Genomic DNA, 20,618 nt, shown 5'->3' on the forward strand with positions numbered 1-20,618 from the left:
TTGGAGAAAGAAACAAAACTTCAGAGGACGGAAGAAATTTAAAGACTTAACAATGGAGGAGAAGAAGACACAACGGCAGCATCATCATGTTCTTCTTCTTCTACTCACCTTCAACATTTTCACCACCGCCAGAGCTTTAAATTACAGTGATGCCCTCACAAAGAGCCTCCTCTACTTCGAATCGCAACGCTCCGGCCGCCTCCCGTACAACCAGAGAGTCACCTGGCGTGACCATTCCGGCCTCACCGATGGCCTAGAGCAAGGGGTACGTTAATGTCCTAAAAATGCTATATTTTCGTAAGTTTGTACTAATAAAAATTTAAAGTATGGATTTATCGGATATATTTTTTGTGTAGGTGGACTTGGTAGGAGGATATTACGATGCCGGCGACCACGTCAAGTTCGGACTGCCGATGGCATTTACGGTGACGATGCTGTCGTGGAGTGTTATAGAATACCGGCAGCAAATTGCGGCCGCCGGAGAATTGGAACATGCAATGGAGGCGATCAAATGGGGGACTGATTATTTCATCAAAGCTCACACTAGTCCCAATGTGTTATGGGCAGAGGTACATATAATTTTCATACGTTTAATTACTGTAATCAGCAGTTTCACACACTGTTATTAAATCAATTATTTGATTAGCACCAAACTGTTTGAGCACATTTAATATTCACTTCATTATAATATTCCTCCTAGGTGGGCGATGGGGACACTGATCATTACTGCTGGCAACGGCCGGAGGACATGACCACATCAAGGCAAGCTTACAAGATAGATGAGAAAAATCCCGGGTCGGATCTTGCCGGAGAGACCGCCGCTGCAATGGCGGCCGCGGCCTTAGTGTTCAAGAAAAGTAATCCACATTACTCTCACCTCCTCGTACACCATGCCCAGGAGGTACAAATTTAACTTAATGCTGACAAAATTTACACGTAATCAAATGTTATTATGATAATGTTTTAAATTATCAACACATTGTTACACGAAAAAGTTAAACATGTAACTGTATGCGATTGACTAAAGTAGGTTTATTTTTTATTCGATGTATGTATAGTTGTTTGAGTTTGGGGACAAGTATAGGGAGAAGTACGATGGGAGCTTGGGAGTGGTGAAGAGCTACTATGCATCGGTGAGTGGGTTTAAGGACGAGTTGTTGTGGGCAGCTTTGTGGCTATACAAAGCCACCGACAATGAGGAGTATTTGAAATATGTAATTAACAAGGCTCATAACTTTGGTGGTATTGGTTGGGCAATTACAGAGTTCAGTTGGGACGTTAAGTACGCTGGCCTTCAACTCCTTGCGTCAAAGGTAACTTCTCAACTTCTCACTTTATATCTCAAAAACAAAACAATCTATCGTGTTTTTTTTATCACGTTATATAAACTGCAATTAAATCTTATTAGAAAATAAAAAATGTTTAAATACATTTGACACGTTAATCTGGTTTTTCATGAATGTTGGTGTGAAGTTCGCTACCAGAGGGGAGTTTATTGCTGGTTTTTTTCTTTGAACTTTTCTTTTTGATTGTGGTCTAGTTCCATAGGTGCCACAAATTCTGCTCTCTTCAAATCTTTTTGGGATTTAGCTTTTCTAGCATTCAAATTTGAAATGATAAAACAAACTTTTACGTCATGCTTTTACTTTATTAAGTTCGTCATTAGACGGAGTGAGCCCAAATTAAGGCACATAACTAGGGTTTTTAATTAGGCACCAAAAATAAAAGGGAAATTCATCTTCTGCAAACAAAACCATGTGCAAAATGATGCTTTGCATGGCAGTACCAAGGAAAGTTCTGCCACTTGTCATAGCCTGAGTGTCACATCCCAGCCTGGTCCCTATTACATTCTGGGCTCGATTTCACTGTAACACGATATTTTTAATTTTTCTAGCATTCAAATTTGAAATGATAAAACAAACTTTTACGTCATGCTTTTACTTTATTAAGTTCGTCATTAGACGGAGTAAGCCCAAATTAAGGCACATAACTAGGGTTTTTAATTAGGCACCAAAAATAAAAGGGAAATTCATCTTCTGCAAACAAAACCATGTGCAAAATGATGCTTTGCATGGCAGTACCAAGGAAAGTTCTGCCACTTGTCATAGTCTGAGTGTCACATCCCAAGCTGGCCCTCATCACATTCTGGGCTTGACTTCACCGTAGCACGATATTTTTGGGCTCCGACCACGCCCTCACAGTTTTGTTTCTGGAAACTCACACGAGAACTTCCTAGTGGGTCACCCATCTTGGGATTGCTCTCGCGCGAACTCGCTTAACTTTGGAGTTCCGATAGAACCCGAAGCCAGTGAGTTCCCAAAAAGCCTCGTGCTAGGTAGAGATAGAAATATACATATAAAGCTTATAGGATCCTCATCCCTGGACGATGTGGGATCTTACAATCCACCCCCTTAGAGGCCCGACGTCCTCGTCGGCACACTTCCAGTTAGGATTGGTTATGATACCAAATTGTCACATCCCGGCCCGGGTTCCCATCACATTCCGGGCTCGACTCCACCGTAGCACAATATTATCCGCTTTGGACCCTAACTACGCCCTCACTGTTTTGTTTCTGAGAACTCACATGAGAACTTCCCAGTGGATCACCCATCTTGGGATTGCTCTAGCGCGAACTCGCTTAACTTTAGAGTTCCGATGGAATCCGAAGCCAGTGAGTTCTCAAAAAACCTCGTGTTAGGTAGAGATATAAATATACATATAAGGCTTACAGAATCTTCACCCATGGGCAATGTGAGATCTTACACTGAGTGGTTGATAGAACGTACAAAGGTCATCCCCACGATGCCTGAGTAGAGTTTGTGCACTCTAGTAAAAGATGGAGAGATGAAGTCGAGATCTTCTATGGATTTTTGTGTTTTTGAGGATAAAAATTCGAAGATTTGGATGGTTAAAGAAAGAGAGAGATTTGAACTTTAGATATGTGTGAGGTGGCCAATAAAATTAATTAATGAGGATCGCAAGGTTTAAAATAAATGGTCCAAACTGGTCTATCAGTTTTGAACTCAGAAATTTAGAATAAATCTCAACTCGGAGAGGTGATATTGTGCTAGGGATGGCCCACTTCTAAAACAGAGTGGATGTAGCTCGTTCATTTATGTCTCTTCCTTTACTTGATGAAGCACAACCTCCCTAAACTTTGTTTATCTAGAGACCCACCCACATGTGTTGAAAGGGAGATTAGGTGCCATGTGTCCTCATATGATGCACGAGAAAATTAATCTATCGTATGTACGTGGAGATAATCATATAAGAGAATAGATAAGTATGTAGTTGTATATAGCCAATGACATATAATATTATGAGTAAATTTAGATAATGGAAGGTTTTTACAACTGTAAAATTGTCCTCACATGCAAGAGTATTAATTTGAATAATAGAAAGTGATTAAGCGGTTAAAAACATTCACATATGCAATTGCGGTGTTATATTCAAGTCAGATTTTCGTACTTATATGATAATAGAAATGAATTAAGTGTTTAATAACATTCATTTCTGCATCTACAATTCTGTGTCCATTTGACTCGAGTTTTGATATTGTCGCATTTGCCATTCTTAAATCTCAAAATTTAAGAAAGTTAAACACTCCATATATAAAGGAGTTAAACGGAGTTTGTTTACAAGAACAAAAAGGGGTTGTTTTTAAAAGTATTCACTTTCTCATTTGCAGTTTTGTTTTTGAATAAGATTTTCCTTACTTCTAAAGTGCTTAAAAATAAAAACAGATTATGAGGTTACAAGCTTCGCCTATGTATCCACGATTCTGTGTTCGAGTTCATCACATTTACAACCCTTTGAGCGCTTCATAGTAGAGTACATTATGTTTCATATGCTCTCTTTTTTTTTCTTCTGCAGTTGCTTTTAGAAGAAAAACACATGAAACACTCTGACATACTGGAGTTGTATAAATCAAAAGCAGACCACTACATGTGCTCATGCCTAAACAAAAATACTGCCACCAAAAATGTGGAACGCACACCGGCAGGCCTACTGTACGTAAGGCAATGGAACAACATGCAGTACGTTTCGACAGCTTCATTCCTCCTAACAGTCTACTCAGACTTCCTCAAAATCTCGAACCGAAAGCTCAGCTGCCATGGCGGAACGGCAGGCCATGAAGAAGTCCTCAGCTTTGCTAAATCGCAGATAGATTATATTTTGGGCTCTAACCCCTTGAACATGAGCTACTTGGTGGGATATGGACCAAAATATCCTCAGAGGGTGCACCACAGAGGAGCGTCCGTGGAGTCATATCGGGAGAACAAAGGGTTCATTGGGTGCACACAAGGGTATGATAATTGGTACGGCAGGGAAGAGCCAAACCCTAATGTTTTGGTCGGGGCTTTGGTTGGAGGGCCTGATTGCAAAGATAATTTTGTGGACAGGAGGGATAATTACATGCAGACTGAGGCCTGCACTTACAATACATCACCATTGGTGGGGGTTTTTGCAAAGTTTTCAGAATTGCAGGTCCAAAAGAATGTGGATCAGGGGCAAAATTTGGATTTGGTTGCTTCTTATTAGGTATATGATATCGTGGTGGGGAAAGAGTGCTGGGGTTATAACTTGTAATCCCATTTTTTGGCTTTGTCATGGCGGCTGAACGAAAGGTGTTCTAGCTAGCCCATCCTGTGGCTTCATTGTTGTAATATCTAAGTGTTTATATAAGTATAAAGGAAAAGGTTTAGTCACGCCCACCAAACTCGTGACCTTCTTCTGATTGCGCTCCTCGACTTTTGTTTGGTTGATCGTTTCTAATCTTTTAAAACATTTCAATTTACCTTTGATAGTCAAATTCATCGTACCTTCTAATAATATCACCACTTGAATGGACAAGGATAACAATCATAACATCAATTTGACTGAAATATTCACATACTACTTAAAAGCATAGGGAAAATAAAGCTCCTCAGCAAATAATTAGGATAAAGTTACTGCTCCGAATGAATGCATTCAAGTAAGACTGTGAAAAGGATATAAAGTTACTGTTCAGCATGCTAGCAAGACTGGGTAAATTAGTGAATCCGTATAAACATAAAACGAAAATCTGGGATGAAGAGTAATTAATTGAGCTAATGAGTTTACAAAAGCAACAGATCCTTGGATAACATATTCTGCAGCTCCTGCTATATATGCTGAAATGTTGTCAGTAAACAAAATGAAAGAGGAAAGTAGACTTCAAAATTTCAGGAAAATTCGAGGAAACAAAATTGGAGTAAGTATGGATTTCTAGATAGGCTTATTTTTAGCTACGTTACTTGGAACTCGATTTTCATCCCACTTTGCCTCATAAAACTCAAAAGTCGTCATTTTACATTCTGAAACTCAACATTCACTTGACTTTGACTTGTTTCAAGGAGTGAATTGGCTAAGTATTGAATTTTAGGAAGCAAAAATTTTGCTTCCTAAAAATCGAGTTCCAAGGAGTGAAGTGACGAGTTTTGAGTTTCAGGGGACAAAATGAGATTAAAATCGAGTTTTAGGGGGTAAACTGGCGACTTTTGAGTTTCAAGGGCAAAGTTGGTCAAATCAAGTTCTAGGGAATAAATTGGCGACTTTTGAGTTTCAGAGTCAAAGTTAGATTAAAATCGAGTTCCAGAGACTGTAACTAAAAATAAGCCTTCTAAGGGCTGGTTTGGTATTGCTGTGCTTTGAAAAAAAACTGATTCTGCTGTGCTGTAAGAATAAGCGGCTGTGAAATAAAGCAGCAGAGTGTTTGGTAAACTTTTTTGTAAAAGTGCTTTTGAAAAGAAAAAAAACAGTATTATAGTGTTTGGTAAACTTTTATGTAAAACAGATGTGAAAAAAAGCCGATTTTTCAAAGTTGGGTTTTGCAGCTTCTTGTTTTTGGTTTTTTTCCACCCAAAACTGTGAAAAAAAACTGAAGCTGAATGTTTACCAAACACAAAAACAGCTTCCAGCTTTTTTCATAGTCACCTCAGTACCAAATCAGGTCTAAATATAGCCTGCAATTCTAACCCCAACCCATATGAGAAAGAATTGATATAAACCAACCCTATTGATCAAAAGTGAGGAAAGTAAAGTCAATACAAACAAATGCAGATTAGAGAGGCAACATAATCTGCATTGTTGCTAAAATCCCTTTACGGAAAGAGTTTCAGTCGTTCATTTTGTTTCTTCATTATTTAGAAATATAACCAATCGAGGCCCCATCAAGCAGTGCTCAAATCCCTTTCGAGTGGTTAAAATTGTGTAAGGATGAAAGTTTTGGCTAAAAGCCTTTTGCATCTACACAACCTGGCTACTTTTCTCCAAAATTTGCCAAAGAAAACGAGAGTTAGGTATTCCAATGTCCCTATCTTAAACCGAGTAGAGCTAAATCAATTTGGCACAGGTCATATAAAGCATAAGTGGTTTCTTTTCGATTCCTAAACCCGAAATAATTATTCCATCTATTTCTTTGACTTCCTTTGATACTCCGTGTGACCTGAGTTATAGGCAACTTCTCAGTTTTAGTACACGTGTTTCCCTTAGTGGACACGCTTGGGTTCATAGGTGACTGCTTTTCTGGCAAGCCTCTACCACCGTGGGTTTACCTAATGTACCCCAATGAAAGCTAACCCAATTTTGAAGCTAACCGAATTTAGCAATGATCGCGTGCAAGGTACTTACTCTCCTATGAAGGGGTGAGAATCATTACACCCAAAAATTCTCTGCCAGTCTCTTTTTCACCAATTTTATTGATAATAAATGTAAGTAAACGAAAAAGTTACATACAGGGGATTAGGTCAAGACCCACAAAAACAAAAAACGATCAACGAAAACAGTAATAAGGACAAAACGAAATGTCAAGAACATGTGCAAAGGCTACAAAATCTAAGATCGTGGACGAACAATAATAAGCATAACTATCTGCCCCAAAAGAAGCTAAAGTATCTGTAACATGATTTCCTTCTCTATAAATATGTGTACACATAAATTGCACGCATTTAGCGAAGTCGCTAGAGACAATTATTTCAATCACTATAAAAAATCATAGGACCGCATTAGGAGCCTTAAAAAGATAGTGAATAACCAACATGGACTCTGATCAAATTATGCTCAATTTTCTTATAACATGGTATGACTTTATGTTGTGCACACTGATATAATCTTTCAACTTAAAAATCCTGATATAGTCAGTCATGAAAACTTGTGTAAGTTAAGTTTATAACAGTGCAAATCAACTCATGCATGGATACACGATGGATTGTACCATTATGTATAAACTTGCGCAGTCCCTCCCCTCCCTTGAAGGGCTTCTATACACTATAGAAAAAGTCAGGGGGATTCTCTAAACATATATGTTCATCATACATTATGTAGTCAGAAATTATTGTAATTTTTTTATTTACAATTAAATACAAATAGTACCTGATAAAAATTGATTGTACGATATACGATAAACGGATGTGATTAAAAAATTTCTAGGATCCTCTCTCTAGAAAAAGGGCCCCGAGAATTGACACCTATAGGTTTCTTCAGCAACAACTTGAACAGTATGACACTGCACTGATCGCAACATTGCCCTGATCAAGACTCAAAAGGTTTTCCACCTGTACACGATTGTTTTTGAGATAATTATAAGATTATTGAAAAGTTAAACTTATTATTGAGGTGCTTTTGTTTGATTCAATCCGACATTATGACAGATCAAATGTCGTAATTCTTGAGGATTATAACAGTTGCAAGGATTCAAATCAAGCAGGTAATAATGGTTTGTTCAAATGATAAATTTTATTAAATTAGATATTAGATTAGTCATCGACGAAATTAGAACTCACGCCGTCATACAAGAGCTTCACTCATTTTTACCATACAACCTAGTAGTAAAAAAACGAGTATATGATAGAAAATACAAACTCATACGTACGTTCCAGCTTTAAATTCCTGGTCGACACATGCTTGTGGATCTGGTGGACCATTTGATTTGAATCTCCATAAGATCTATCAATGGCATCTAAGTGTTAAGACAGAGGTGTCATTTTTCCCTTTCCCAACTCTATCAAAAAAACGTGAATGTCACTTTCCATTGTTTTAGTAGCAAGCAACAAAACCACAAAAACATGTTTACGTATTCGAAAGTGTTCACATTCCTTAGCTGCTCTTGACCACCAGAAACTGTGGAGGCCATGACACAGCTATTATTCCTCATCGCTCCCACTTCTATTTATAACCCCCAATCATTCATGGAATCTACTGCAAATCCTAAGCAAGAAAAAACACTCTCTCTCCTCTCTCTCTCTCTTTCTCTCTCTCTCTCTAAAAGATGGTATAGCTACTTACTCATACAACTCCAATATCAAACTAAAAACTTGAAATTTAAATTTGGTTTTTCTCTTTCTTTTTACATTTCGTTAACTTCAACAGGTTTTGATCTCAAGGAAAGGTGAGGAAGATGGAGATGTGGTGGATTTCCGAGGGAATCCAGTGGACAAGTCGAAGACTGGCGGATGGCTTGCTGCAGGGCTTATTTTGGGTGCTTTCTCGAATCAAATTCTCTCTTTCTGATATTCACGTTTGAGTTATGATAGATCACATCTACCTTTGTTATGCATTATCTTAAGGTGCTTTGTTGCTTCATGATGACTATGTTGCAGGAATTGAACTGGCTGAGAGGATATGTGTGATGGGCATATCTATGAATTTGGTTACATACCTGGTTGGAAATTTGCACTTATCTTCTGCAAAATCTGCAAACATAGTGACCAATTTCATGGGCACTTTGAACCTCCTTGGCCTCCTTGGTGGGTTCCTAGCAGATGCTAAGCTTGGAAGGTACCTCACAGTTGCACTTTCTGCAACCATAACTGCTGTGGTAAGTTTTGAGCCAAGGAAAATTTGCAATATTAACCTTTTTATTATCATTTTAAAGACTTCTAGCCTGCTTTTCGTTCGACACTCCTTAAAAGTCATTCTGTCAAGGAATATTCATCTTGGAGCGCAGAACGATTTTTGAGATTTATCAATTGGAATCAATCGAAACAGCTCAAGCAGTTCTTGAGCTCTCCCAAGACCCCTCCAGCATTGCTCGAACCCCCTTCAATACGCTCAAGCCCTCGAGTGCTTTGATTCGAGTGATTTTCTAGATTTATAAAAACTGAAAGGTTCTTGTTCTTGCAGGGGATACTTTTGTTGACATTGGCTACATCCATCCATAGCATGAGACCACCTCCATGTGATGACTACAGACAGCAACACCATCAATGCATTGAGGCCAACGGCGGCCAATTAGCCCTGCTCTATGCTGCTTTGTACACTACAGCGCTAGGTGGTGGTGGGATAAAATCCAACGTCTCTGGTTTCGGGTCCGATCAATTCGATGCTGCAGACCCCAAGGAAGAGAAGGCCATGATCTTCTTCTTCAACAGGTTCTACTTTGGCATCAGCATTGGGTCTCTGTTTGCCGTTATTGTGCTGGTGTATGTGCAAGTCAATGTTAGCAGAGGGTTAGGGTACGGAATATCAGCCGGGGCAATGATCGTTGCCATCGTCGTATTGCTCGCGGGGACCACGTTTTACCGGTTCAGCAAGCCCCGAGGCAGCCCTTTAACTGTCATATGGAGAGTGATATTCTTGGCTTGGAAGAAGAGGGCTCATCCTCATCCTTCCCATCCAAGCCTTTTAAATGGATGCCAAGAAGCTAAGATCCCCCACACAGAGAGGCTCAAGTAAGTTTACATATAAAGCCAGTATTCCATGTTTATCATCGGGAAGTAATTTCCGCACATCATTTTTCTCTCCTTCACACCCTACTTAGTTTTGGTATTTGGATTGAATAAATAGAAAAAGTACATAAATAAACATGCATGTGCAAAATGAGAAAATGGGTGTCAGGATCCCAAACTATCCGAATTATCCAATTTCTTCACTGGCACTGACTAGGTTTTGTTTATCTACTACGTATGTGAATGGTTAGATGTCTAGACAAAGCTGCAATCCTAGATGAATATGCTGCTCATGAAGGAAACAGAAGCAACTCATGGATAGTGTCCACAGTGACCCAAGTTGAAGAGGTGAAACTGGTTTTCAAGCTCATGCCGATCTGGTCGACATGTATCCTCTTCTGGACGGTCTACTCTCAAATGACTACGTTCACCATCGAACAAGCCACCTTCATGAACCGAAAAGTAGGCTCTTTTGAAATCCCTGCGGGTTCTTTCTCAGCATTTCTCTTCATCACCATCCTCATCTTTACTTCCTTAAACGAGAAATTCTTTGTTCCCCTTGCTCGGAAACTCACCAACAATGCCCAAGGAATAACGAGCCTTCAGAGGATTGGGGTTGGACTCATTTTATCAATGGCGGCTATGGTAGCTGCCGCAATAGTAGAGAAAGAAAGAAGAAGCATTACAGTTCACCAAAATACCAAGCTAAGTGCTTTCTGGCTTATCCCACAATACTTCCTCGTGGGTGCAGGGGAAGCTTTTGTCTATGTCGGACAGCTTGAGTTTTTCATCAGAGAGGCACCGGACAGGATGAAGTCCATGAGCACAGGGCTTTTCTTAAGCACCATCTCAATGGGATTCTACGTTAGCAGTCTTTTGGTGACGGTAGTGGACAAAGTGACTAAGAAGAGCTGGCTGAGGAGTAACCTGAACAAGGGAAGGGTGGATAACTTCTACTGGGTCCTCGCAGTGCTAGGAGCTATAAACTTCTTGGTTTTTCTTGCCTTTGCAATGAAACACCAATACAAAGGCCATCAGAACAATAGCCCAGATGATAGTGGCGAAAAGGAGTTCAAGAGCTCGAACATCAAAACAGTTGAAGAGATGCCAGAGAAAATCAGAATTGAGGCAAAGGAAGGGCCTTAGAACCTAGTATGTATGCTTCCAAAAGGATCTTGTGTAATATTGTATGCTTATCAATCATTTATTAGATATTTAAATCCTTTTTTTATCCACAGTCTCTCGGACTAAATGTAAATACAGTGTGCTCTAGAATGCAGTGTAATGATAGATTTTTATTCATCTAAAAAACAAAATTAACAGCATAACAACATATCCATGACACACGTCAAGAAATCAGGAATTTGCCAAATCAAACCATCCAACATATTGCATATGCAAAATAGAAGCGGTCTAGTTGCAAGATTACTTGTATCCACGTTAATGAACTAGTTCAGAAGCACTGCAAATTTTGAGACAAAAAGCCAAACATGGAATTGACAAAACAACCGGATCCAGAATTGGCTGCTTATAAAAAATTTACACTACAGGAATACTAGTCTACTCAATCAATACTGAGAAGCTGAGAGCTGACCTCTAAACAATTACATAGGCTATTAAGAAGGTCCACTTGCAGAACCAGGTTGGTGATTTACGACCAATGGGGGACGTAGAGCTCGGTGACTTTCCAAGTTTTGTTTGCGGGCCTTATACATCTCTTCTGTCTCAATCGCAACCAATCTCTTAACCTGTGTGAAAAATAACATACTAACATTATCAACTACAGACAGGACAGATGCCTTATGAATGCATACACTTTGAACTTATCAAACCTGTTGGAGCATTCCCCTAACTGTAGGAGTATTCCATCGCATGACAGTTCGATTGCATTTTCCGAGACGTAATGCCTCTAAAGTACGCCTGTGAAGTCTCCTAGTTCCGGGGATTCCCCTCACCAAAGTTATATACAGATTAGGGCTCCATGCAATTGGGACACTGGCTTTATAAGCCTTGAAAGCATTCATTTTCTTCTCCAACCTACACATCCCAAAGTGGTGCCTAAGCCATAACTTCAATATAAGATAAACATAGCAACTCGGGAATACAGAAAGTCCATGAAAAAGCACCGCGAACATTTAGTGCCTCTGTTAAACATAGCTTACTATTTATATCTCGAAGATTTCAGGGTTTAGCTTTGCTTAAAGGATCTCAATCACTACTAAATCAGAATTGCAAAGATGAACATCAAAACGTTAAAAACGGGCTAGAGCCAATCATTTTCCTTGTTTACATTACAATCATTTTAACTCTTAACCAATAAATCATCGTAAAAAAAATCAGAAAAATTACGTCAACCAAGCTCAGTGGCCTTGAACGCTAATATCTCTACATTTCACCACTATGAACTACACGGTTCAACAAAAACCGCCGCAGGCACATCATGTAGTGATCAAACCTAATGTGTTTCCTCAAAAGTTAGTAAATTTATCACAAATCTCCATTCAATTACTCCTAAAACTGAAAAAATACAACAAAATTAAGATGTTGTATTATCTCTAAAGCTGGAATTAGACTAAGCCCGGTGGTAATTAAGCTCAATCTTTCTCAAGAACAAAACTTTTTATCTTCATTCCACCCAAAAATCAGATTTTTCACTGTTAGATTTAAAACTTACCCGGCAATTCATGAACTACAAAATGTAAAAAATGAGAACGCAGAAAAAGAAAAAGCAGCAGATTTACAAACTGAATAAAAGGAAAAGGGAAGAGATTATACAGGGGAGAGAGAGATTACCTCAAGTATGTCTGTCGACGGAGTTGCAACCAGTGACGACGACGGCGGCGGCGATGGCTGACTGCCTTGTTCGTGTGGAACGAGTCTGAGTGCTGAAGTTGATTTTAGCTCCTTTTGCCATGTAGGCCTAGCTGGTACTTTGGGCCTTTCGGTTTGGGTCTATCTTCTACCTACCAAGCCCAACATACTTCTAACCCAATGGCAGCACATTTTTTTCGTCCCCGTTGGATCAATCTCGACGATTGTAATTAAAGCTTTAATCTAACGGTCCATGTTCAATTTGTATATAAGATGTGTACTGCAGAATTACTGTGCGATGCTGACCTTCTTTTTCCTTCTTGGTTTTCTTCATCCCAACCCAACATCCTTCGTGGCTTGTTCGGAATTACTTTACAACTCGTTTGGTAAATACATTTAAACAATTGAAACCTTTTTTAGTTTAAATTTTTTTAGAACTAAGTTTTAGTAAAAATGAAAGTTAATTTTGAAAAAAATACTTGAATTACTTATAGTAAGAATCATATAATAGATGTTTAGCAGAAGCATTTTAAGTGATTTTAAAACCTAAAAATATTTTCTTTAAAAACGCTTTCAGTCATTTAGCAAGTTGTTTTTTATAAAGCGTTTCTCTTTTGAAAAATACTTTTAAATTATTGAAAGCGCGTTAGAAAAAATATTTTCAAATTCAACAAGCACTTAAAAGATCGAACTCGCATCTGAAAATATATGAGCATGGATGTTTTCTGTCATTGTATCATTTGTAACAAAGAAAATCAGAAGTATCACACAAATAAATTACAATCCAATAAAAAAAAAATTACAATTCAATGATATTCTTTTTCATTCGTAAATAAACTTGCCAAATGCAAGGAAAATTAAAAAAGAAAAATGTTATCGTCCCTACCCTCCCAGACCACCCAACTGCTCAATTGACCCTTAAACCCTAGAATTACCCTCAATCAGTAAGCTTCAGTATCCTTCAACAATCAACACCACAACAAACATGTCATTGTCAAACCTCCTTCTGGAGCTACTCTTCAAGATCCTCACGCGTCTCCCTCCCAAGGATTTGCTCTGATCCCTCTGTGTTTCCAAATCTTGGAACGCCACCATCCGCAGCCGCCGCTTCATCAAAGCCCATCTCCAACGCTCTGCCGCAACGAACTCTGATCGCGCCCTTTTAGTTGGGTCGTATCCTTCCAATTTCTTTTCAGTGTCTTTTGACGACTCGGAGGTGTTCGGGGAATGCGTCGAGATTGCTCCGCCGTTGAAATGCCCTGAACCGCCGGTTGAAGTTGACCCCTTCGATCCGCGGTTGCCGGATTTCATATCGGTAAGGTGGATAAAATGCCCTGCCGCGTACACCGAGATCGTGGGCCGCTCCGTTCACGGCCTGGTTTGCATTCGCAAAGGAGGCAAAAGGGAGGACGGAGATATTGCTTTTTGGAACCCTTCAATTCAAAAGTTCAAGATGATTCCCCCCACAACCTTTGAGGCGGATTTGAATATCATGACCAAATTCGGTTCTCCCTACTATGCTTTCGGGTATGATTCCATTAACGATGACTATAAACTTGTTGGATTTGTGGAGTTTCTAAATAAAGATCCATCTTTTTTTACCTGTTTGGTTCAAATTTATGGCCTAAAATCTAACTCATGGAAAAGGATCCAAAACATCAACACCCCTTGGTGGAGTGATTATAGATTTGATTTACATGATATCGTTTATGTGAACGGTGCTCTGTGTTGGCTGATGGATGATGGTTCAGATGTATACACAATTATAACCCTTGATCTTGCCACTGAGGAATGTAGCGCATTTCCTGCCCCGGTTGATAAGCCATATTTGTGTTTGGAGGTCTTGGGAGACTGTTTATGTATTTGTGTTCGTGATGGACGAACCAGACATGATGGTTGGATTATGAAGGAATTTGGAGTTGCGGAATCTTGTATTAGGAAAATATTTCTCATTAACTTGACAATAACTGTTACACTGTAGGTATTTATACAAGTCTATTACAACTAGCAAAGAAAGATTGCTTAATCTCTAAGTATTTTCTCTTCCTGGTGTAATTACATTTGTATCCTTAATATCCCCCCTCAAACGAAACGGGGAAAGTCTCAGTTGAAGTTTGGAACGGAGAAACAGGAATCTGGGCTTGGATAGAGCCTTGGTGCAAATATCAGCAATCTGATCCTGGGAAGCCACAAAATGCACAGAGACTTGATTTGCCAGAACCTGTTCACGAATGTAATGGTAATCGAGCTCGACATGCTTGGTACGAGCATGGAAAATGGGATTTTTGGCTAAGGAAAGAGCTGAGATATTATCACACCTTAACTGGGGTGAATGGGGTAGAGGATAAGTAAGGTTAGCAAGGAGTTTGCAGAGCCAGGTGAGTTCTGCAGCAGTGTTAGCAAGAGAACGATACTCGGCTTCAGTGGAGGAGCGAGCAACAGTAGGTTGCTTCTTTGCACTCCAACTAATAAGAGAATTGCCAAAGTAAATGCAATAACCTCCTGTGGAACGCCTGTCTAAAGAGCAGTCTGCCCAATCTGCATCAGAAAAGGCGTGAAGAGATGGAGCCTGAGAACACTTGGAGAACCATAAGCCCAGGTCAAGAGAACCCTTGAGATAACGGAGAATGCGTTTCACAGCTTGCATATGGGAGATCCGTGGAGTGTGCATAAACTGACAAACCAAATTAACAGCAAAACTGAGATCAGGTCGAGTCCAAGTTAAGTACTGAAGAACACCAACGAGAGACCGATATTCAGAAGCATTGTCAAGGAGAGGAGAAGTGTGATCAAGCTTAGTGGTACTGAGAGGAGTGGTGCAGGGCTTGGCACTTTCCATGTTTGCCTTGGTCAGAAGATCTACGGTATACTTAGTCTGATTTATAAAGATACCTGAAGAGGACCGTTTTACTTCAATGCCAAGGAAGTAGTGAAGAGCACCAAGATCTTTGATGGGAAAAAGAGCACTAAGATGAGATATAACTTGTTGACAGGCTGCAGAGGAAGGGCCAGTCACTAAAATATCATCCACATAGACGAGGATGAACACCAAAGTGGGAGAGTGCTTGACAAACAACAAGTGATCACTTTGAGAGCCTTGGAACCCAAGAGAAGATAAAGCTGTATGAAGTTTAGCATACCAGGCGCGAAGGGCCTGTTTTAAACCATAAAGAGACCGGTGAAGATGACAAACATGATGTGGTTTTGCTGGATCTTCAAAGCCAGGTGGCTGTTGCATGAACACAGATTCAGTGAGAGTGCCATGGAGAAAGGCATTGCTGACATCGAGCTGATTGAGGAACCAATCATATTGAGCAACAAAAGTGAGAATGAGACGAATGGTGACAGGTTTAGCCACTGGACTAAAGGTTTCAATGTAGTCCAAACCCTCTTGCTGGTGAAAGCCTTTTGCAACTAAACGGGCTTTATACCGATCAATAGAGCCATCGGGTTTTCGTTTGATCCGAAAAACCCATTTACAACCCACAAGATTAGGAGAAGAAGAAGAAGGGACCAGGTACCAATGTTGGTAAGAGCAGTAAACTCTTCTTGCATTGCTGTGCGCCAATGGGAGTATTTGGAAGCTTGGAAGTAGGTTGTAGGAATATAGTCAACAGCAAGATGGGGAGGAATAGGATGCTTAGTGGCAGTGAGGGCTTTAGGTTTAAAAATGCCGGATTTGGATCGTGTTTGCATGGGGTGAAGGTTGGTGGGTGCTGGAGACTGTGAGGAATGGGAATGTGAGGGATCTGCAGGAGGGGATAAGGAGGCAGGGTGGGAAGAGAGAGGTGCAGGATTCACAGAAGAAGAGGGAGATGGGGATGAGGGTGGGGAAAGAACAGGAGGTGAGGGGAAAAAGGAAAAAGTAAGAGAAAAGGGAATGGAAGATTGGGAGGAGGAAGAAGGAACATTAGGAGATGAAGAGGAAGGCAAGGAATGAAAGGGAAAAATGGATTCATCAAAGATAACATGGCGTGAAACATAGATTCTGTGAGTGGAAGGATGGAGACAGAGATAGCCCTTATGATTTAGGCTATACCCCAAGAAGACACAGGGCTTGCTTTTAAGGTCGAGTTTGGAAGATGTGTATGGCTTCAACCAAGGAAAGCAACGACAACCAAAGACCTTGAGAAAGTTATAATCTGGGGTTTTCTTGAAGAGAGACTGCCAGGGAGAAGGTCGGGAGATAGTAGGTAGCCTGTTGATTAGATAGACAGATGTAGCGAAAGCCTCAACCCAATAAGTATGAGGCACTTTAGATGCTGCCAAGAGAGTCCGAGCAGTCTCAACTATGTGCCTGTGCTTACGCTCAGCACACCCATTCTGCTCAGGAGTGTGAAGACAGGTGAGTTGATGTTAAATTCCATAGCTAGATAAGAACTGAGAAATAGCAGTGCTAACAAACTCTCCACCAGAATCTGAGCGTAAAGCAATAACCTTGGAACACAGAGAGTTTTCAACAAGTAATTTCCATTGCTTAAACACAGTAAGTACATCAGATTTACACTTCAAAGGATATAACCAGCAATAACGGGTATAGTCATCTAGGAAAATGACATAGTATCGAAAACCCTGATGAGAGACAGTGGGTGAGGGGCCCCAAACATCCGTGTGAATGAGTTCTAGAGGCTTGCTGGTAGTACAAGTAGTTCTTGAAAATGGAAGTCTGGAACATTTCCCTAGTGCACAATCTGAGCAAAAGGTTTTATTAAAAAGATCAACAACAGCAATACAGGATTGAGAGGCCAACTTATTTACAATCTTCACAGAAGAGTGGCCCAATCGTTGATGCCAGAGATGTCTTGGAGCTTTGACAGAAGCAACCAAAGCATGAGGAGAAGGAGCATGTAATGATGCTGCGGAGAGTGGATAGAAGCCATGTTGAACCGGACCTTTAAAAAGCATCCTCCCCGAAGAAAGATCCTTCACAATGAAGTGAGAGGGATAAAGATGCATAGAACATGAGTTGTCAAGTAGAAATTGATTCGTAGAGAGAAGATTATGCTTTAAGGCGGGGACATGTAAAACATTCTTTAACAAAAAAGAATGAGTAGAAGTATGTAAAGATGATTCACCAGAGTGGAGAATGGGCAAACCTTTGCCATCTCCAATATACACTTGTTCTGGACCAGTATATGCTTCTGAATTCTGAAGATGGGCAGTCGAATTTGTCATGTGCGAGCTAGCACCAGAGTCGACGATCCAGGTAGGATTAGGAGTGGAAGTATTAGCAATCATGGCAGAATGAGAAGCTTTGCCAGTGTAGTGAGGATCCATGCGATGAGGACATTCACAGGCTTCATGGTCTGGTTGGCGACAGATCTGACAGAATAACTTTCGAGGAGAAGAGTAATGTGGACGAGCGCCACGAGGGAATCGTTGATTAGGATTCTGAGAGTAGTTATTTCTTCCAGTGTTGTATCTAGAGTTACCACGAGATTGAAAATTACCCCGATTTGGACGGCCTTGATTGGTAAAACCTTGAGAAGCATGCGAAGCAACAAAACCTTGAGGAGGAGAATTTGCAGGCAAAGGAAGAAGACCAGCAGATGAATGATACGCCTGAAAAGGGGCAGTGGAAACAGGTTTCTTCCGATTATTGAGCTGAATTTCCTTACTAAGAAGTAAGCCATGCAACTCATCAATAGTTGTGGAACCAATACGGAACTGAATAGCATCCACAAACGAGTCAAATTCGGGAGGTAAGCCATGAAGTGTGACTGAGATGAGTTCTGAATCTTCCACGGGAGCACCAGCATTGGCAAGGGCATCTGCAATTTCTTCAATTTGCTGAAGATATTGAGCAGCAGTCAATCACCTTTAACAAGACTGCGAAGACGAGAACGAAGCTCGTGAATGTGAGACTGAGAGGCAGTAGTGAGGCGCGATTCCAGTTTCGCCCAGAGTTCTCGAGCAGAGGTCACGCCAACTGTGTAGGGAATTAAAGATTCAGAGAGAGTGGAATTAATCCAAATAAGGATGTTCTGATCATTCTCAAACCAGGTAACATAGGTTGGATTGAGAGTTGCAGTGCGATGGCCAGAAGAATCAAGAAGATATTTGGCCGGCGCTACCAGAGATCCGTCAATGAAATCGGTAAGATTGTAACGACGGAAGATCGGAGTAAACAAGGCACTCCAGGTGAGATAGTTTGTAGTTGTAAGCTTGATTGGAACCATAGATCCAATGTTTTGGATCGTGATGGAAGAAATCACAGAGTTAGGGTTGAGAAGTGCATCTGGAATCAGATGAACAGGAGAAACCGATTCGGAAGATGGAGAGGCAGTAGTCACCATAGTTGAAGATTGAGGAAGAGATCGCGATGAGGAGCAAGAATCTCAAGCAAGAAGCACGATTAAGATCAAGAACGCGATCAACCGATCGAAGAAGATGAAGCGATGCAGAGAGAAGCGGGAAAAAGGGATCGAAAGAGGGGTCGTGAGACTAGAGGCGAGTGATACCATTAGGAAAATATTTCTCATTAACTTGACAATAACTGTTACACTGTAGGTATTTATACAAGTCTATTACAACTAGCAAAGAAAGATTGCTTAATCTCTAAGTATTTTCTCTTCCTGGAGTAATTACATTTGTATCCTTAATATCTTGGACCTTGATTTATTCTATTGATGAAGAGGACAGCGGTTCCCTTTTTCGTAAGAACTATCATTACAAACCTTTGGTGTTCTCAAAGAATAGTGGAATGGTTCTTTTTATAGATGACTATTATATGCTTTTTTGGATTGACATAGAGGACAACACTGTCAAAGAAGTTGAAATTCATGGTTTTCCCCCTGGTGTAGTTATGGTGGAAAATTATAGTATTTGGCGTCCTGTCACGGTAACTATTTGTGTAGGGAGCCTTTGTCTTCTGGATGGTGACGATGTTCTTGTTGGGAGGCATCAACAAGGCACCTCTTACCTCAAAGAAGCGGAAAGTTCCAAGCAGAGTGAAGAGTCTCTTGATCTGGTAGTGGAAGCAGCCGAAGATGATCAAAATTAGGGCAGAAAGTAGTCAGTTGGCGCGAAAAGGGTTGATCACACGGTAATGATTTGCAACTTCTTTTAGACTAGGGCCAGGGTTATTGATCTATGTGATCAACCTTTTGCTCTTTATGTTGTACGGTACCGCATTATTGTTAGTTTGTTAGTTCTCTGGCTAGTTTTCAACTCGTATCATTGTAATTCACCTCTGTTTTGGGTAGTCCAAGTCGTTGTTGTATATTTTTCCAGTCTTGTGGTGTATGAACAATTGACTATTTGCTGCATTTTTCCTGCATCTTGTATAATATCCCATCCCATGTTCATTTCGTCTTTGTTCTTGATGGGGGATCGTGTAATTGTTGTGAGGCGGCTGCGACAAATACTGTGAACAGGTTGTCCTTGGATCCTCTGCTTGGGTATCAATGATGATTCAGAACCGAGACTGAACCATCTTGTACAGTTCTTTCTGCAATTATCTCTACACTGTAAAACTCTTTTGCGTCTTTCCAGCACGAATAGGCTCATTTTTTTCTTTTTTGGATAAAAGGTAAACTTTCATTACCAGAAACTTACATACATAACAAAAGCCCACAACTAAACACAAACAACAAATGGGCCATCACAACAACAACCCAATGCAAGGGTTGAGCCCGAGAAAGAAAGACATAAAAAAACTGAAAACCCTAGCAGCTTAGATCCCTTGCCGCTGTCAAAGCAAGCTCTGACGACCATGAACAAGCAACCCAACAAATACTAAAGGTGAAGACCAACCAAGCCCCAACAACAAAAAGAGAAGCAGACGTTGACGTCCTCCATCGAACTCCACACAAAACCAACCCACCGCCACCAATGGTATAAAACCGAGGAGGATGTCAGTGGAACCACTAACAATAGTGCTGAGATCGACACACAGGTGGAAGGTGGTGGTGTGAACACCCAAGCTGAGGTTCTACGCACCTTCCGATAAAGCTGCTGAATACGGCGAAACAAAGTGGAAGCATATCGGATCCAAAGTGAAATCGATAGAGAGCGATCAGAAGTGGGAGGGAAATAATATGACAATAGTGGATGCATGGAGCACGAGTGGGCTCTTAAGAATTGTTACGTTAATCCAGCACATTTGGAAATGCTCACAAT

The 20,618-nt window shown here is 40.4% G+C and overlaps 3 protein-coding genes and 1 pseudogene across 3 annotated transcripts; 3 read left to right on the forward strand and 1 right to left on the reverse strand.

The window, feature by feature from the left end:
* The first annotated feature begins 32 nt into the window (after positions 1-32).
* On the forward strand, positions 33-4,738 carry LOC137708874 (endoglucanase 11-like). The gene is made up of 5 exons (XM_068448035.1): positions 33-265; positions 357-569; positions 701-901; positions 1,059-1,313; positions 3,874-4,738. Exons 1-5 carry the CDS (start codon positions 53-55, stop codon positions 4,540-4,542), a joined length of 1,551 nt encoding a protein of 516 aa, XP_068304136.1. The 5' UTR covers positions 33-52; the 3' UTR covers positions 4,543-4,738.
* A 3,402-nt stretch (positions 4,739-8,140) lies between these two features.
* LOC137707761 (protein NRT1/ PTR FAMILY 6.4-like) lies at positions 8,141-11,008 on the forward strand. The gene is made up of 5 exons (XM_068446676.1): positions 8,141-8,290; positions 8,389-8,497; positions 8,619-8,836; positions 9,142-9,689; positions 9,938-11,008. Exons 1-5 carry the CDS (start codon positions 8,288-8,290, stop codon positions 10,830-10,832), a joined length of 1,773 nt encoding a protein of 590 aa, XP_068302777.1. The 5' UTR covers positions 8,141-8,287; the 3' UTR covers positions 10,833-11,008.
* Positions 11,009-11,083: 75 nt separating this feature from the next.
* On the reverse strand, positions 11,084-12,558 carry LOC137707763 (uncharacterized). The gene is made up of 3 exons (XM_068446677.1): positions 12,480-12,558; positions 11,519-11,723; positions 11,084-11,434 (listed from the first exon to the last, which is right to left on the reverse strand). Exons 2-3 carry the CDS (start codon positions 11,708-11,710, stop codon positions 11,303-11,305), a joined length of 324 nt encoding a protein of 107 aa, XP_068302778.1. The 5' UTR covers positions 11,711-11,723; positions 12,480-12,558; the 3' UTR covers positions 11,084-11,302.
* Positions 12,559-13,421: 863 nt separating this feature from the next.
* On the forward strand, positions 13,422-19,807 carry LOC137708798 (F-box protein CPR1-like; annotated as a pseudogene).
* The last annotated feature ends 811 nt before the right edge of the window (positions 19,808-20,618 follow it).

The sequence above is a fragment of the Pyrus communis genome, chromosome 11, assembly GCF_963583255.1.
Source record: "Pyrus communis chromosome 11, drPyrComm1.1, whole genome shotgun sequence".
Lineage (NCBI taxonomy): Eukaryota > Viridiplantae > Streptophyta > Magnoliopsida > Rosales > Rosaceae > Pyrus > Pyrus communis.